This window comes from Scyliorhinus canicula, chromosome 15 (assembly GCF_902713615.1).
Source record: "Scyliorhinus canicula chromosome 15, sScyCan1.1, whole genome shotgun sequence".
In the NCBI taxonomy this organism is placed as follows: domain Eukaryota; kingdom Metazoa; phylum Chordata; class Chondrichthyes; order Carcharhiniformes; family Scyliorhinidae; genus Scyliorhinus; species Scyliorhinus canicula.
In genome coordinates, this window is record NC_052160.1 from 112,147,559 (window position 1) to 112,167,584 (window position 20,026).

The 20,026-nt window shown below is 45.5% G+C and overlaps 1 protein-coding gene across 1 annotated transcript in view; it reads left to right on the plus strand.

Moving 5' to 3' along the window:
* The first annotated feature begins 411 nt into the window (after positions 1 to 411).
* LOC119978342 (peptidase inhibitor 16-like) overlaps positions 412 to 20,026 on the plus strand; it is a 54,434-nt gene continuing 34,819 nt past the window's right edge. Inside the window, exon 1 of the mRNA XM_038819915.1 lies at positions 412 to 785. Coding sequence (XP_038675843.1) covers positions 783 to 785 — 3 coding nt within the window. The 5' untranslated portion in view covers positions 412 to 782. The remainder of the gene's footprint in view (positions 786 to 20,026) is intronic.

A 20,026-nucleotide genomic window follows, 5' to 3' on the forward strand; every position in this document is an offset into this window, starting at 1 on the left:
ACAGGCAGCAGGTCACTTAGGAACGTTTTAAGTTGCGAAGGATCATGAGACGTCCAGATCTGGTAAAGGAGCAGAAATCAGCATGAATCATGGTAACATTTTTAAGATGAGTTGCTAAACTTTGAGTTTTTGTTGCTCATTTCTTAATGTTTTTTTCGATGTAGGCAGGTGAGTGAGGGAATGTCATTCTTGCTCAAAAGCGCACAAATTCAGTTTGTAGTGGTTAATACTTTGGCATTGGTTTTTCATAAATACTTACCAAATAGAATGTTTTCTAACTTATTAATTGGTCGATGGTTAGTTAATGGAACATATGGTTTTAATAAGGCTTCTGAGATGCAAAATTCCGTGGACCAGTCGCCAACATTTTAATTCTATAAATAGATGGTGCCTTGCATTTAAAAGAAAAACAACTTCAAAATGAATCTTTTTCAGCTTTGAAGTTGTTAAAAAAATTAAATCAATTGTTTTATCTCATGAACAGCTGGACCTGAATTGTTAGCTTATCTGCTCCCTCTGTAGATGCAGTGTGACCTAATGTCTAACTTGTTTTAAGTTTATTATCATTGGAACAGACGCTTGATCACGATGAGACAATAGTAGACATTTGGCAGATATAGATTGATTCACTCTGATCTTTGTTTCCCACTGAACTCTGGAAAAATGACAGTGCTGTGCCAGTGATTGAGCATCTCCCTTCATGGGTGGAGTTGCTCATGTCTCCAGCCTCTTTCCTGCTCTTCCCTTTTGGGATACCGGATCATATCTTGAAAGGAAGGTGAATGGTAATTATCCTCGTCCGATTTTCCTCTTCTAGCTTCAATTAATGTCAGTTGATAGAAAACATTCCAGTTATGACCTTTTCATTCTTATGGGCTCTTTTAAAAATTCTATCCAAATAATGCTGTAAAGTTTATAGTGTGTTTGCCTGCTCAGCAACTGAGTGAGACACCAGGGGCATGGCCTTTCCTAATTAGTAACAAGATCCTGCCAAGCTGCGTAAGCCGACAATCGTGTTGCAGCTGATTGGACCTTCAGGATAATGAGATGGAGTTTAATTTCTGAGTATCTGACGTGAGCAAGTTATAGGTGTAAAGGAATTCAGAAGTCCAAGAAATATTTGTCAATTGATAATCAGCATAAAGAAACATACATAATGGGTGCAAGCTAGAGTTTGTACCTACAGCTGTCACAGTTAATTTTCCAATTGTCCATCCTTAGCTCAGCATATCATCTTTGTGACCCGAGTTCAGATTGAATTCAAATTTTACATAAAATGGATTTGAACAGATGAAATCCATTTATTATTGAGGGTAAGCTTACTGTCTCTTATTTTGCAGTAACATGCAACCTCACCAAGACATACTTTCCTCCTGGTCAAATACAGTGTGCTTTTTCTGAGGCTGGAACTAAGACCATAAGACATAGGAGTGGAAGTAAGGCCATTCGGCCCATCGAGTCCACTCCGCCATTCAATCATGGCTGATGGGCATTTCAACTCCACCTACCAGCATTCTCCCCGTAGCCCTTAATTCCTCGCATAAAACTAAGGTACATGGTTGGGTCACAATGAATGGAAGCTTATACTATGCTATAGCTGACCTGTAAGTACTTGAGGATAACAATGGGTGGATGAAAATTAAAGCATTTTATTTCCATTTTGATGAACAGGAGATTCACATGGTGCTTAAATCAACCATCAACTTGAAAATGCTGACAACTGGGATTTCCAATGCGGCCTTTTGCATGGATTTCCCTTGCTGATCTTGTTTAGATACTGGGCCTTTGGAACTTCTGAACACTTGGAATAATTTATTGTTGCAAGCTCTGGCATTGCGTAACCATTGTGCGTTTTTGGAGTACCGCCTGGTCAGGTGGTCGAAGTTTCAGTCGGGCAACATTTTGGGAGTAATTGCCACAATTCTGTACGTTTTAGGGTATCTTTGGATCGGGATGAGGGTAAGCCTCAGGTTAATATGCTAAACTGGGGAAAGGCAAATTACGATGACAGACAGAAATTGAAGAATTTGTATTGGGTATGGCTGTTGGAGGGTAAATCAACCTCAGACATGTGGGAGCCTTTCAAGCGACAGTTGATTAAGATTTAGGAAAGTCAGTTCCTGAGAGAATGAAGGATAAGTATGGGAAGTTTAGGGAGCTCGGATAATGAGGGATATTGTGAACCGCGTCAAAAGGAAAAGAGGATTTTGTACGGTCTAGAAGGATGGGGACTGTCAAAACCGTTGAGTATAAAGAAAGGTACTTAAGTGGGAAATTAGGAGGGGTCATGAAAAGTCCTTGGCAAGTAGAATTAAGGTGAATCTCAAAGCTTTTTATTCATATGTAAAATGCAAGAGAGTCGCCAGGGAAAGGATTGGACCACTTGAGGGGAGGGGGGGGGATCTATTTGTTGAGCCAGAGGAAATGGGTGAGGTACTAAATGAGTACTTTGCATCAGTGTTCACCAAATAAAAGGATTTTGTGGAAGATGATTCTTGGGTAGGGTGCATGGATAGTCTGGGTCACGTTGACATGAAAAAGGAGGAGGTATTGGGTGTTTTAAAAGACATTAAGGTACATAAGTCTCTTGGGCGGATGCAATTTACCCCAGAATACTGAGGAAGTAAGAGACGAAATTGCTGGGACCTTGACTGACATCTTTGTATCCTCATTGGCTACAGGTGAGATCCCAGAGGACTGGAGAATAGCTAATGTGGTAGGTACCGCTGTTTAAGAAAGGTAACGGATAATCCAGGAAACTATAGGCCGGTGAGCCTCATGTCGGTAGTAGGTAAATTATTGGAGAGAATTCTCAGGAACAGGATTTATACCAATTTGGAAACAAATTGACTCATTAGGGTAGGTGGCATGGTTTTGTGAAGGGGAGGACGTGCGTCACTAACTTGATCGAGTTTTTTGAGGAGGTGACAAAGATAATTGATGAGGGCGGTGAATGTTGTTTACGTGGACTTCAGTAAAGCCTTTGACGAGGTGTCTCATGGCAGACTGGTACAAAAGGTGAAGGACGGGTTGCATCTAAACTGGAGAGGCATAAATATCCTGGCCGCGAGGTTTGCTAATGTCACACGGGAGGGTTTAAACTAGTATGGCAGGGGGGTGGCTACCGGAGCAATAGGTCAGAAGGTGAAAAGATTGAGCAAGAACTAGGAAATAGGGCCACTATGGCTCTGAGGAAGAGCAGACAGGGAGATGTTGCTGAAAACAGCGGGACTGGTGGCCTGAAGTGCATTTGTTTTAATGCAAGAAATATAACGGGTAAGGCATATGAATTTAAGAGCTTGGATTAGTACTTGGAACTATGATGTTGTTGCCATTACAGAGACCTGGTTGAGGGAAGGACAGGATTGGCAGCTAAACATTCCAGGATTTAGATGTTTCAGGCGGGATAGAGGGGGAGATAAAAGGGGTGGAAAAGTTGCGCTACTGGTTAGGAAGAATATCACAGCTGTACTGCGGGAGGACACCTCAGAGGGAAGCAAGGCTGTATGGGTAGAGATCAGGAATAAGAAGGGTGCAGTCACAATGTTGGGGGTTTACTACAGGCATCCCAACAGCCAGCTTGAGATAGAGGAGCAGATTGGTACACAGATTTTGGAAAGGAGTAAAAGCAACAGGGTTGTGATGGGAGACTTTAACTTCCCCAATATTGACTGGGACTCACTTAGTGCTAGGGGCTTGGATGGGGCAGAATTTGTAAGGAGCATCTAGGAGGGCTTCTTAAAACAATATGTAGATAGTCCAACTAAGGAAGGGGCTGTACTGGACCTGGTATTGGGGAATGAGCCAGGCCAGGTGGTAGAAGTTTCAGTAGGGGAGCATTTCGGGAACAGTGACCACAATTCAGTAAGTTTTAAAGAGCTGGTGGACAAGGATAAGAGTGGTCCTAGGGTGAATGTGCTAAATTGGGGGAAGGCTAATTATACCAATATTAGGTGGGAACTGAAGAACATAGATTGGGGGCGGATGTTTGAGGGTAAATCAACATCTGACATGTGGGAGGCTTTCAAATGTCAGTTGAAAGGAATTCAGGACTGGCATGTTCCTGTGAGGAAGAAGGATAAATATGGCAAATGTTGCGATCCTTGGATAACGAGGGATATTGTAGACGTCAAAAAGAAAAAGGAGGCATTTGTCAGGGCTAAAAGGCTGGGAACAGACGAAGCCTGTGTGGAATATAAGGAAAGTAGGAAGGAACTTAAGCAATGAGTCAGGAGGGCTAAAAGAGGTCACATTGGCAAATAGGGTTAAGGCAAATTCCAAGGCTTTTTACATGTACATAAAAAGCAAGAGGGTAGCCAGGGAAAGGGTTGGCCCACTGAAGGGTAGGCAAGGAAATCTATGTGTGGAGCCAGAGGAAATGGGCGAGTTACTAAATGAATACTTTGCATCAGTATTCACCAAAGAGAAGGAATTGATGGATGTTGAGTCTGGAGAAGGGTGTGTAGATAGCCTGGGTCACATTGAGATCCAAAAAGACGAGGTGTTGGACGTCTTGAAAAATATTAAGGTGGATAAGTCTTCAGGGCCTGATGTGATCTACCCCAGAATACTGAAGAAGGCAAAAGAGGAAATTGCTGAGGCCATGACAGAAATCTTTGGATCCTCACTATCTTCAGGGGATGTCCTGGTGGACTGGAGAATAGCCAATGTTGTTCCTTTGTTTAAGAAGGGTCCCAAGGATAATCCAGGGAACTACGGGCCGGTGAGCCTTACGTCAGTGGTAGGGAAATTACTGGAGAGAATTCTTCGAGACAGGATCTCCTATTTGGAAGCAAGGGGTTGTAGTAGCGAGAGGCAGCACGGTTTTGTGAAGGGGAGGTCGTATCTCACTAATTTGATAAGAGTTTTTCGAGGAGGTCACAAAGATGATTGATGCAGGTAGGGCAGGGGATGTTGTCTATGTGGACTTCAGTAAGGCCTTTGACAAGGTCCCTCATGGCAGACTGGTACAGAAGGTGATGTCACATGGGATCAGAGTTGAGCTGGCAAGATGGATGCAGAACTGGCTATGTCATAGAAGGCAGAGAATAGCAATGGAAGGGTGCTTTTCTGATTGGGGGGCTGTGACTAGTGGTGTTCCGCAGGGATCAGTGCTGGGACCTTTGCTGTTCGTAGTATATATCAATGATTTGGAGGAAAATGTAACTGGTCTGATTAGTAAGTTTGCGGACGACACAGCGGTTGGTGGAATTGCGGATAGCGATGAGGACGGTCAGAGGATACAGCAGGATTTAGATCATTTGGTGACTTGGGCGGCGAAATGGCCGATGGAGTTTAATCCGGACAAATGTGAGGTCATGCATTTTGGAAGGTCTAATACAGGTAGGGAATATACAGTGAATGGTAGAACCCTCAAGAGTGTTGACAGTCAGAGAGATCTTGGTGTGCAGGTCCACAGGTCACTGAAAGAGACAACACAGGTGGGGAAGGTAGTCAAGAAGGCATATGGCATGCTTGCCTTCATTGGCCGGGGCATTGAGTATAAAAATTGGCAAGTCATGTTGCAGCTGTATAGAACCTTAGTTAGGCCACACTTGGAGTATAGTGTTCAATTCTGGTCACACACTACCAGAAGGATGTGGAGGCTTTAGAGAGGGTGCAGAAGAGATTTACCAGGATGTTGCCTGGTATGAAGTGCATTAGCTATGAGGAGAGGTTGAATAAACTTGTTTGTTCTCACTGGAACGAAGGAGGTTGAGGGGCGACCTGAGAGGTCTACAAAATTATGAGGGGCCTAGACAGAGTGGACAGTCAGAGACTTTCCCAGGGTAGAGGGGTCAATTAGTAGGGGGCATAGGTTTAAGGTGCGAGGGGCAAGGTTTAGAGGAGATGTACGAGGCAAGTGTTTTACACAGAGGGTAGTGGGTGCCTGGAACTCGCTGCCGGAGGAGGTGGTGGAAGCAGGGACGATAGTGACATTTAAGGGGCATCTTGACAAATACATGAATAGAATGGGAATAGAGGGATACGGACCACGGAAGTGCAGAAGATATTAGTTTAGACGGGCAGCATGGTCGGTGCAGGCTTGGAGGGCCGAAGGGCCTGTTCCTGTGCTGTACTTTTCTTTGTTCTTTCTTCTCACGGGATCAGAGGTGAGGTGGCAAGATGAATGCAGAACTTGCTTGGTCACAAGGCAGTGGGTAGCAATAGAAGGGTGTTTTTCTGAATGGAAGGTTGTGACTAGTGGTGTTCCATAAAGAATGGTGCTGGGGCCTCTGTTTGTAGTATACAAATGATTTGGAGGAAAATGTAGCTCGTCTGATTAATACATTCGCGGATGACACCAAGGTTGGTGGAGTGGCAGGTAGTGTTGTGGATAGTCCAAGGATACAGCAGGACCAAATAGATTGGAGACTTGGGCATAGAAATGGCAAATGGAGTTTAATCCGGACAAATGTGAGGTAATGCATTTCAGTAAGTCTAACATAAAGGGGAAATATACAGTAAATGGCAAAACTCTTAGGAATATAGAAGGTCAGGGATCTGGGCGTACAGGTCCACAGATCTTTGAAAGTGTCAGTACAAGTGGACAAAGTAGTCAAGAAAGCATACGGAATGCTTGCCTTAATTAGACTAGGCATTGAATATAAAAACATGATGTGGAGATGCCGGCGTTGGACTGGGGTGAGCACAGTAAGAAGTCTTACAACACCAGGTTAAAGTCCAACAGGTTTGTTTCAAACACGAGCTTTCGGAGCACGGCTCCTTCTTCAGGTGAATGGAAAGGCTTGTTCCAGAAATGTTTATATAGACACAGTCAGAGATGCCCCGGAATGCGAGCACCTGCAGGCAATCAAATCATCAAAGATGCAGAGAGAGAGGTAACTCCAGGTTAAAGAGGTGTGAATTGTCCCAAGCCAGTTCATTCGGTAGGCCTCTGCAAGTCCAGGCTTGTTGGTGGGGGCCGAATGTAATGCGACGCATTACATTCGGCCCCCACCAACAAGCCTGGACTTGCAGAGGCCTACCGACTGAACTGGCTTGGGACAATTCACACCTCTTTAACCTGGAGTTACCTCTCTCTCTGCATCTTTGATGATTTGATTGCCTGCAGGTGCTCGCATTCCGGGGCATCTCTGACTGTGTCTATATAAACATTTCTGGAACAAGCCTTTCCATTCACCTGAAGAAGGAGCCGTGCTCCGAAAGCTCGTGTTTGAAACAAACCTGTTGGACTTTAACCTGGTGTTGTAAGACTTCTTAATATAAAAACAGGCAAGTCATGCTGCAGTTCTATAGAAACTTGGTGAAGCTGCACTTGGAATATTGCGCACAATTCTGGTCGCCACACTACCAGAAGGATGTGGAGGCTTTGGAGAGAGTGCAGAGGAGGTTTACCAGATGTTGCCTGGTCTAGAGGGTGTTAGCTGTGCAGAGAGGCTGAATAGACGTGGACTGTTTTCATTAGAACGACGGAGGTTGAGGAGCGACCTAATAGAGGTTTACAAGATTGAGGGGCATAGAGTGGATGGGCAGGCATTCTTTCCTGGGTGGAGGGGTCAGTCACTAGGTATAGGTTTAAGGTCCAATGGGCAAAGTTTAGAGAAGATGTGCGAGGCAGGTTTTTACATACAGGGTGGTGAGTGCCTGGAATGAGCTGCCAGGGGAGGTTGTGAAAGTAGATATATTAACAGCGTTCAAACGGCATCTTAACAAATATCTGGACAGGATGGATATAGAGCGATATAGCACTAGGAAATGCTGAGGGATTTGGACAAGGGTGGTAATCATGACTGGTACAGGCTTGGAGGGCCGAAGGGCCTGTTCCTGTGCTGTATTGTTTTGTGTTTGATCTCTGCATCTGTGTCATGTTGATGATTCATAATAACTTCCTTTCTATTATCTCTGGGTGATCTTTTCCTGTGTATTCTTCTTCACGATCAGTAAATACTTCTAATGTTGATATTGGATCAGCCACATTAAACATCTCTCCCAGGTTTTCGCTCCAATGTGGTTAATAAAAAGGAAAATTGGGGAAAGTATATTATTCAATATCACCAAATGTTAATGTTACCCCTATTATATGACTCTATCTAATCTTTTGGCATGGATTGTGCTCTGCATTCAATTACTTGTTTTACCAAAGTGCAACTTTAATCAATACAAAGCCTGGAATATGAATACAAGATATAGATTTTGGTTTCAAAAATTCAGTTTTGAATGTTTTACCAAAATTAAAAACACTGGAAATATATGGCACTCTTGTCAGTTTCTGGATTGAAAATAGTTAATGCTTGAGGAGTGTTGAAATTTAATTCTGATGAAGGCTGCTGTAGACTCTAGCCAACCAAGATTTTTATGTTTTTAAACGCTGATGGGTCTGTTGGACATTTCCAGGACTTTGTGATCATTATGTCAAGTTTCCAGCATCTACAGAATTTGTTTTCTCTTGCAGCTTTGAATATTCACGGCTGAAGTGTCTCAATTAGCTCAAAGGTTGTTTACGTTTATTATTGCACAAGTGAAAGCCATTAGCTAATTCAGAGGTTTAAAAATATGGAGCCTAAAAATAGCATTTTACGGAAAACATTTAAAACTAAACCCTCAAGAGCTTTAGCAGATGTGAATTCTTGTGTAGGTATTATAAATGTTCTTTATTCATTTTCTTGGGTGCAATTGAAATGCAAATTTTGTCAAAGATCAGACTCTGTTTATAGATTAGAGCTCGGATATGTGAAATATGGCATAATAAAAATGATTGTGATAGGTACATTGGAGAAATAGATTAGAAAATGAAAAGTACACTAGTTAATGATGTCTGCTCCCACTTTTTTGACAGTTATTTACTTAATCGCATCTATGCTCTTTTCATGTATATCGATATTCATTTTAGTGCGTGCTTTTTGGGGTAGGGTCACTTGTGGTGCCTTTGTTTGTTTTTGTCTATCATGCTGTTTATTTGATCAGTGCTATTTGGCATAGAAAAGTTGAAAGAAGGTAATCATACCGGTTTCATCGAATAATTCAACAGATTACAGTGGCACAGTGGTTAGCACTGCTGCCTCACGGACCCAGGGTTCAATTTCGGCCTCGGGTGACTGTGTGGAGTTTGCACTTTCTCCCCATGTCTGCGTGGGTTTCCACTGGGTGCTCCGGTTTCCTCCCACAGTCCAAAGATGTGCAGGCTAGGTGGATTGGCTAAGCTAAATTTCCCCCTACAGTCCAAAAGGTTAGATGGGGTTACGGGGATAGGGTGGAGGCATGGTCTCTAGTAGGGTGCTCTTTGCCTGGGCTGGTGCAAAGTCGATGGACCGAATGGCCTCCTTCTGCGCTGTAACTTCTATGATTCTGTGATTACTGACTTTTGTCTTTTGCATTTTGACTCCAGGTGCCTTGTTGAAGTGTGATCCATCCAGTTATAGTGCTTCTTGTTTGACCTTGGTTGCATATTCTGTACTGGGACCAATGCAAATTTTTGTGAATGTGGATGAGCTTAAAGAAAGATGACATTCATCTCTATAGCGACTGAGGAAAATAGAAGCAAAAGAAATTTAAACTTTAAAAAACAATTAAAAAATTCAGGATTGAATACTGTATTATTTTTAAGTGCAATTAGAGGTATAAATGCTGGCCTAGCCAGCGATGCCCCACTTCCTGTGAAAAAATAAAAATAGGCATAATGAAATGGATGCAGGGGAAGATTTTTCGAATGTAATACTTGCATTTAAAACTAATCTATTTTTGTAATGTTTAGCTACTATTCTGGCACCCAAGTTTTTAAAAACTTCAATAGTACTGTACCTTGTGAGGTTAATCTTTGCCAGCTGAAAGTTCGTTTCCCAAAATTAGCCATCCAAGGATCCCTGAAATTCCCTGTGTCTGCAGATAATCAAAGATGGTACCTGAAGTAAAATAATTTAATGGATTGTTGGGTATAATAGGCAGCTAGCAGGTCTAGGGTACACTGCATGAGCGGGACTTACTTGGAGCATTTGTGTGCGATTATATTGTCACAGATTCCCTTTGATTTTATCGCATGAAGAGTTCGGCTAGTTTGCAATTAATGCATTGCATATACATTTGTCCTGCTGGCTAATTGTGATTGATGAGCTGGGTGATTTTTGAGAGATGTTTGTGGGGTACAATTTTATATTGAATAATGAATAGGAACCACTAAGTTTTTAACTTTGGTATTAGTCTTATTAAACACGCACAGCACCCTGTGGTGAAAGAACATATAGTGGTATATAAAGAAGAGCAATAATTGGTGTTTGTAGGATCGTCTTTGTTGACATAGTATTGACTGCATTTCTGTAGCAATTCATTGGATGTGAAATGCTTTAAGCCATATTCAGAAAAGTTGTAATATAAATGCAATTCCTTTTTTCTCTAAAACATGTTTTTCACTCGTTCTGTTAATTTTACAAGAAGCAGCTGTGCGTTGGATTCGTGTCCACAAGGGTGGAGATGGAAACAGCTGGTTGTTTTGCTTGTAACTCCCATTTACATCTGAATCATCATTTGGATCCTTCTTGATGAATGATAATATTTATTGTGCCAAAGTCCAACGACTCAAAGTATGCACAGATTTTGGAATATAACCATCAAGTCAAAACAGCTGTGAGTACTTAATAAGAAACAATAGCAGTCCAAGATAATATCCGTTCTCTGGGCTATTCTGGACCATTGCACAAACTTAGGAACAGTGATAATTAATTTAAGTTAATTTAATTAATTTAAGTAGGGTGCTCTTTCCAAGGGCTGGCGCATACTCGATGGGCCGAATGGCCTCCTGCACTGTAAATTCTATGATTCAGTCCAACCAATCTAGGTCAGCATTTTCCTTCATTCAGAAATGCAATCTCATTTTGAGTATTGACATAGTTTTTACCTCAACAACTCACGGTGGAAATGGCTTTTGAAAGTCTCGGTAGGTCAGCCTCAACATTTGGGTGGATGTGCGGAGGGGCACGGCATGATCCTTGCAACAAAATGGTTCCCGAGATGCTTCCAGTGTAAGGGATGTAATTTAGTGCTATGGTGCATGGGTTTGGGGATAGTTGGGGTTGTGAAGAGTGGGGAAATTGACCAGATTGAGAAGTCAGCTTCAACCTGCTAAATTCTGCATTTAACTCCAGTGCATTAGGCTGTGCGCAAGCCAAACTTCCCTTTCCCAAGGAGGTTGCAATTTCAAACGGGTTAAGTGTTCAATTACAGTGATGGTAACAGGGCGTTTGCAATTTGAAAGTCCATGGATTTTCTGGGTTCATGGAAATTGCAAATGATAGTAAGAGTACGGCCTGTTCTCTGCTGTGCTGTACTATTCTATGTACAGCAGTAATTTCTGGTGCTGAAGACAATGAGGAAATGTGTCAGCAAGTACTGACACCTCAGCTGTGCAAGAGCATCACAGTATAATGCTGAGAAGTGACTTTCACACTTTTAGTTGCTGTGACATTTTGGAGATGTATGCCTGATTTCCACTTTGGAGTTCTGTTTCAAGCAGATTGAAATAGATGTAATTTGTGCTGTTTTCCTTGGTGCTGACCTCAACAGTACGAGTATTGTATTCCATGTGACTAATATTGTCACCAGGTAGGTGGGACTCCACCCCCCCACCGCCACATATCTAACAGCCAAACAAGCCAAGTGTCCACTGAGGTCTCGGGCTATCTCCGCTGCAACTGCGAGATGCAAGACAGCAGGAGAGCCTTCTCTGGTTCTCTGCCTCTCCCCAACATCTTTTGCAATGAGGCTTAGAAGAGACCCATGATTGAACCTATTGGCCTGTATGGATTGGATGGATGGAAAGCATTTGTTGTGCTTGACTATGAGAGAGACATGACAGTGACAAGATGTCTCTTGAAATGTCGGAAAGACCAAGGAACTGATCATCGATTTCAGGAAGCATAGCACGGCACACCACTTGCATCAATGGCTCCGAAGTGGAGATGGTTGATAGCTTTAAGTTCCTGGGAGTCACCATCACCAACAGTCTGTCCTGGTCCACTCGCGTTGATGCAATAGTCAAGAAAGCCCAACAACGTCTCTACTTACGAAGGAAGCTAAAGAAATTTGGCATGTCTGCATCGACTCTCAAACTTCTACAGATGTACGATAGAGAGCATCCTATCCGACTGCATCACAGCCTGGTATTGCAACTGCTCGGTCCAAGAGCGCACAAAACTGCAGTGTGGTGAACTCAGCCCAACGCATCACACAAGCTTGCCACCCCGCATTGATTCTGTATACACCTCCCGCTGCCTGAGGAAGGCAAACAGAATTAGCAGAGACCCTTCCCACCCAGGCATTGCCGCCTTCCAGACCTTTCCACCAAACAGAAGGTACAGAACTCTGAAGACCTGCACATCCAGACATAGGAACAGCTTCCCCACAGGTACAACGACTCCTCCTCGGACTGATCTGTTCCCTGTAAGATCACTTCATGATGCCCTATGCTGCTCTTGCTCATGTATTTGCTTTGTTTGGCCCCTTGTTCCGCACTGTAACCAGTCACTGTTTGCTGATGTACCATTTGTCAATGTACTCTGTTGATTATTCTTTTTGTCTACTGTGTACGTACTCTGTACATTCCCTCAGTCGCAGAAAATTACTTTTCACTGTACTGTGGTACATGTGACAATAAATCAAATCAAATTAGATGAGGGCTTGTCTGTGTATGGAACAGATGGGAATGTGAGGAAGTGCATAGATGGAGAGGACTGAGTGTACCGATAAGGTAAATCGCTGTGAGGAGTGATGTGCAGGAGTAGTCATTCATAGGATGTCATTGGCCAGGCGATCCCTAATTGCCCTTCTTGAAGGTGCTGAGCTGCCTTTGTGAACTGCTGCCGCCCACATGTAGGAACACCCCACAGTGCTGTTTGGGAGTTGCCGGATTTTAACCCAGTAAAAATGAAGGAACAGCGATACAGTCCCACATCAGGATGGTGTGTGACTTGGAGGGGAGCTTGCAGGCGGTGGTATTCCTATGTATCTTCTGTCCTTTTCCTTCTAGGTAGAGGTCACTGGTTTGGAAGGTGCTGTCAAGGAGCCTTGGTGACGTGCTGCAGTCCACCTTGTAGATGGTGCACACTGCTGTCACAATGCGTCGGTGGGAGGGAGTGTATGTTGAAAGTGCTGGATGCATTTCCGATCAAGAAGGTTACTTTGCCTTGATGTCAATACATTCAACAGGCTGTTGTTAAATGTGCCACTAATCCCGTTGCCCTGCTTCGGTCACTTGAACCAATGTTAGCATCGCGTGCATGAGTGCGCCCCAATGCCATGAGTGTGACCCTGCTCCTGAGTTCATGGACAACCTCTTCTTAACTTGACTGGCAGGCTAGCCTTTCATCATCGAATATCTCCTTACAAATCACCCCATTTGAGGAGGCACAGACATAGTATGAAAACGCCTGATATCGGAAGCTAAGCAGATTCGGGCCTGGTTAGTACTTGAATGAAGGAGGCCTTGTGGCACAGTGGATTGTGTCCTTGTTCTTGAGCCAGAAGCTCCAGGTTGGAGTCAGCCCAAGGCTGGATGGTCATGGAAGGTGAGTTCACATAATCATCATAGAATTTACAGTGCACAAGGAGGCAATTCGGCCCATTGAGTCTGCACTGGCCCTTGGAAAGAGCACCCTGATGTGTTAGGTAAGTTGGTTCAATGTTGACTGCAACTGGATGCAGTGAAACTAGAAACAGGCTTCCAACACAGGAGATGGTCCAACACTGTTTTATTGAACGTGCTGATTGCTGTACATAATCTGCTGTGGGTTGACACTCTATTAATCTAACTGATAACCTCCTACTGGCTTGACCAGACTAGCTCTCTACCACATGGAGATGGTGCTCACTGGCTTGTGCATACTAACCATCTCAGTAGCTGTATCTTGTGAGAGAGGGTGAGTCTTGATGCCTTATGTGTTTTATAGTGTTAGTGTCCTGTCTGGTGATTGGTTGTTCTGTGTCGTGTGTGTTCATTGGTTATTCTGTGTGTCAATCACTGCCTGTCTGCATCTCATTATATACACGAGTGGATATTGTGACATCTTCCCTTTTTAAAATAAATTTTGGAACGTGGCTGTATATACATGCATGACTATGTACAAGTGGTGAGTGAATGAACATATGTAAAAGGGAAGGTATTTATCATGCAGATACAGAGCAAACTGAACAAAATTTACAAGATGTAAGTCTATAGATTCAGTCTTTGTGGCGGGCGACGAATTCTTGTCGATCACCTCAGAGGTGGAGGGGGGGGGACGGCGGCACTTGGACAGGTGGGATTGCTACCATTTTGGTGGCCTCATGGACAGGCGGGATCGCTGCCAGAGTGGTGGCCTCGTGGTGCAAGATGTCAGGATGAGGCATGATGACATGTGGAAAAGTGCGGTCGGGTGGTGGGCAGGGAACTTTGCGCAGCGCCCTCCTGTTGTGCCATAAAATGGAGCCATCAGCCATTTGAACAACGAAAGACCTGGGAGCAGCCTGTCTGATGACAACAGCTGGGGCTGACCAACCTCCCTTAGGCAACTGGACGCGAACAACATCTTCTGGAGCCAGCACAGGCAGATCCGTGGCATGAGCATCATACGTGATCTTCTGCTGGTCCTTGGATCACTGCACTTTCTGCAGCACCGTGAGGTGGTCAAGGTCTGGAACATGGATGGCTGGAACTCAGGTTGCGGTTCATGAGCAATTGCACCGAAGACAAACCAGTCGACAGAGGGGTTACTCTGTATGCCAACAGCGCCAGGTTGAAATCCGAGGCTCAGTCTGCAGTCTTGCACATCAAACGCTTGACAATATGGACCCCTTTCTCGGCCTTCCGGTTTGATTGCGGGGAATGGGGACTGGATGTGGTATGACTGAAGTGGTATGATCATGCAAAGGCGACCACTCTTGGCTGTAGAAACATGGACCGTTGTCACTCATTACTGTGAGTGGTATCCCATGATTGGCAAACGTCTCTTTGCAGGCTTTGATGACTGACTTGGACGTGAGGTCCGACAGTTTCACCACTTCCGGGTAGCTGGAGAAGTATTCGACCAAGAGCATGTAATCACGCCCATTTGCGTGAAAGAGGTCAATCCCCACCTTGGACCATGGAGAAGTCACAATCTCGTGCTGTTGCAGTGTTTCCTTGGGCTGAGCTGGTTGAAACTTCTGGCATGTTGTTGAGGACCGTGGTGGCAATGTCCTGGCTGATGCCAGGCCAGTAAACTGCCTGCCGAGCTCTGCGTCGCCATTTCTCGACCCTAAGGTGACCCTCATGGATCTGTCTGAGCACCATGTTTTGCATGCTTTGGGGAATGACGATTCTATCTAGTTTAAGAAGGATCCCCTCAATAACTGTTAACTCATCCTTAATGTTGAATAACTGGGGGCACTGCCCCTTTTGCCAGACATGGGCGAGGTGTTGCATCACGCGCTGCACTAGAGGATCTTTGGCAGTTTCTTTGCGTATTTGGACAACTCGTTCATCAGTGGCTGGGAGGTTGCTGGCACACAACTGCACCTGTGCCTCAATGTGGCGAATGAAGTCGCCCTGTTCACATGGCGTGGTGATGGATAGGGCATCCGCGATGATCAGCTCCTTACCCAGTGTGTAGACGAGTTCGAAGTCATATCGACAGAGACGAAGAAGAATCAGCTGCAGCTGAGGTGTCATGTCATTTAAATCCTTCTGGATTATGTGGACTAAAGGCCTGTGGTCTGTTTCCACCGTGAACTTTGGCAGACCGTATACGTAGTCATGAAACTTGACTATTCCTGTCAGGACACCCAAGCACTCCTTTTCGATTTGGGCATACCATTGTTCGGTCGGAGTCATGGCCCTGGAGGCATATGCCACTGGAGCCCAGGACGACGATTCGTCTCGCTGGAGGAGCACCGCCCCAATGCCGTCCTGGCTTGCGTCTGTGGATACCTTGGTTGGATCGAACAACACCAGTACTGCGGCTGTGGTGAGCTTCGCCTTCAGCTCAAGCCACTCCGCTTGATGTGCGGGAAGCCACTGGAACACTGTCGAATTTTTAACGAGATGCCGGAGGGCTGTGGTGAGGGATGCCATATTGGGAATGAATTTTCCGAGAAAATTTACCATCCCGAGGAAACGGAGGACTGCCTTTTTGTCCTCTGTGGTCTTCATGGCATTGATTGCCAGCACCTAGTCAGCATCAGGTTGCACACCTTGCTGTGAAATGTGGTCACCCAGAAACTTGATAGCGAACCGACCAAATGAGCATTTGGCCCTGTTGAGCTGGAGACCGTTTTCATGAATCCTCTGGAAAACCTGTTTGAGGCGATCGATATGATCCTCGGGCGTTGTGGACCAGATGATCACGTCGTCCACATAGACTCACAGCCCCTCGATGCCCTCCATCATTTGTTCCATTATGCGATGAAAGACTTCGGAAGCTGATATAATACCAAAAGGCATGCGATTGTAGCAATACCTGCCAAACGGAGTGTTAAATGTGCACAGCTTCCGACTGGACTCGTCCAGCTGTATCTGCCAGAAACCACGGGAGGCATCCAGCTTGGTAAAGAATTTGTCTTGAGCCATCTCACAGGTTAATTCTTCACGCTTCGGGATCGGGTAGTGTTCTCTCATTATGTTGCGATTCAGGTCTTTGGGATCAATGCAAATGCGGAGTTCACCAGAGGGTTTCTTGATGCAGACCATGTAGCTGACCCAGTCTGTTGGTTCCGTGACCTTTGAGATGATGCCCTAGTCTTGGAGCTCTCGTAGCTGCATTTTCAGATGATCCTTGAGAGGAGCCGGCACCCGGCGAGGTTCATGGATGACTGGGGTGGCATTCGGCTTGAGTAAAATCTTGTAGCGATATGGGAGCGTGCCCATCCCATCAAACACATTGTGGTATTGCGTGAGAATGTCGTCTATCTCAGTCAGGAGATTTGAATTGGGCGAGGCAGTCGCCGGTGTCGAGGACATGGTATGGACTCGCTGGACCAGATTTAAGAGTTTGCATGCGCGAGCACTGAGCAAGGACGCCTTGTCAGGCCGCACGATCTTGAATCGTAACATTGCCTTGTGAGATACACGTAGCTGACACGATCCACTGGCAGCTATGGCATTACTATTGTAGTCAAGGAGCTGGCAGCCTCCCCCTGGGTTGGTCTCGGATGCTGTCGAGGTCTGACTGATATGAGGTTCGCAGACGCGCCAGTGTCCAATTTAAATCGGATGCGAGACTGGTTGACCGTGATGACAGCACACCACTCGTCGTCAGGATCCACACTGAGGATTGGAAGGCGGTTTGCAGGCGCGGTGGAGACCAGTTCGCGTGTGGTGATAATGCCCACCCGATATGGAGACTCAAGGTAGTCAGCATTGGGGTCCGTTGGGCTGTCGGGATCAGAATCCTGCATGCCTTGTTGTACGCAGTGGACACGTCTGCGCTGCAGCTGCAATCGCTGGCTGTTGCTCGGTGGAGCAATCCTGCAGAAGGCCACATAATGCCCAGGCTTTCCACACTGTAGACATCACCTTCCTTTGGCTGGACATTGCCGCTTTAAATGGGCGGAGCCACAATTTGGACACGTCATGCCGCTAACACCAGCGCGTTCTGTGCGCCATTGCGCATGCGCATTGCAGTCGGCCGATGTTCGCACATGTGCATTAGGGTCTTCGGCCTCATTGTCCACCCGGTCGTGGCGTGCATGCATAGGGACCCGGGAAAAGTGCGCAAAATGGCCTCTCTCCTCAATGCTCAGGCCTTGCATTTTTGTGATGGCCTGCACCCTTTCTGCCTCATGGGAGGCCAGTTTTGCAGTTTCTGCCGCCCTGATGCGGGAGTAACGAGTTGTGGCATGCTCATGGACAACGCACGTTTCGATGGCGACGGAGAGAGTCAACTGTTTGATTTTGAGGAGCTGCTCCCGCAGACGATCTGATCCCGGATCATGGAATCAGCCATCAAGTCATAATTACATGACTGCGCTAGGATGCGGAGATGGGGCAAGAAGGACTGAAAAGGTTCATCAGCAAACGTGCGCGAGTTATAGATGTGGATGGTGTGTTCCCCCACAGTGGACAGGAACAGCGCGATCTTTCTGGCATCCGATGCTGCCTCAAGGCCGGAGGCCTTGATATACAGGAGGGACTTCTGTTTGAAGACTTTCCAGTTGGCGCCGAGCTTGTCGAAGATCCGGAGTTGCAGAGGAGGTTGGATATTTTTCATGCCGCTGGATGGCTGCTTGCTGGTCATTGCAGATTCACTCAAGGTAGGTTTGTTAGAATTAATAGCTCCCTGGTACCATGATGTGTTAGGTAGGTTGGTTCAGCGTTGACTGCAACTGGATGCAATGAAACTAGAAACAGGCTTCCAACACAGGAGATGGTCCAACACTGTTTTATTGAACGTGCTGATTGCTGTACATAATCTGCTGTGGGTTGACACTCTATTAATCTAACTGATAACCTCCTACTGGCTTGACCAGACTAGCTCTCTACCACATAGAGATGGTGCTCACTGGCTTGTGCACTCTAACCATCTCAGTAGCTGTGTCCTGTGAGAGAGGGAGAGTCTTGATGCCTTATGTGTTTTTTAGTGTTAGTGTCCTGTCTGGTGATTGGTTGTTCTGTGTCGTGTGTGTTCATTGGTTATTCTGTGTGTCAATCACTGCCTGTCTGCATCTCGTTATATACATGAGTGGATATTATGACACACCCTACCCAAGCCCACACCTCCACCCTATAACCGTAACCCAGTAAACCCACCCCACCTTTTAGACACAGGGCAATTTAGCATGGCCAATCCACCTAACCTGCACATCTTTGGACTGTGGGAGGAAACCGGATACCCACGCAGTCACGGGGAGAACGTGCAGACTCTGCATAGACAGTGATCCAAGCTGGGAATCGAACCTGGGACCCTGGAGCTGTGACTGTTAACCACAGAACAGGTTTGAGTGTCAACTAGTCCCTGGCGACAGGCTGGTTCAGGAAAAAAAACACTTTTGGGAACAGATGAGAAATCTGCCCCGTGCAGAGGAAACAACAAAACATGGGCAACACGGTAGCACAAGTAGATAGCACTGTGGCTTCACAGTGCCAGGGTCCCAGGTTCGATTCCCAGCTTGGATCACTGTCTGTGCGGAGTCTGCACGTTCTCCCCGTGTCTGCGTGGGTTTCCTCCCACAGTCCAAAAACGTGCAGGTTAGGTGGATTGGCCATGATAAATTGCCCTTAGTGACCAAAAAGGTTAGGTGGGTTACGGGGATAGGGTGGAAGTGAGGGCTTAAGTGGGTCGGTGCAGACTCGATGGGCCGAATGGCCTCCTTCTGCACTGTATGTTCTATGGGTGCAGACTTTATTCCTAACTCCTATCTTCACCATGTTGCACGTTTTTGCAACTTCAGTATTGAAGAAGGACACTCCAGTTTGAGCTGGGGAGGATGCGCATAGTTCCTCGATCCAAGGTGGTGCTTGAGTGGTCTCAACTGAATTTTAGTGGAGACGGCTACTAAACTGGCGGTTCTACTGGAGTAAGCGGAAATCCAGTAGAAACTTGCAGGGGCCCTCAACCCGTACCTGTTGTCCTGCTACTTTTATTGAACCCAACCCAGTACAGAATGCCTTCGGCTCCGGGGATGTTGAGGAGTGGGGGGGTACAGGGTGGGTGGGAAGAGGGCCACCTTTCAAAGTGGGTTGAGATGGAGCCTTCCTGAACATGGCGTTCCGATAAATAGGAATGCCTTAGTATGCGATGCTGCGAGTTGAACAGGTGGTGATAAAAAAAAATGTGGGATTGATCCAAAATGGAGAACAGCAGAATCCAAATTCAAATAAATCAATTGAATGTTGTTGAAGCCGCCAGCCAACACTATGTATCCAATACAGCAGGTGGCCTTTCAGCTGCAAGTGGATGCATTGAGCCTGCCATACTGAAGTCTAAGAAAACTGCATTTTTACTGTCGGTTTCTAACACATTCAAGTTGATATTTTAATTTCTGCAAGAAACCCAGAAGGTTAGTCTGACAGGATCTCCCCTCTTGAATACAAGTTGACTGATATTTGCCAGTTAATATTAGG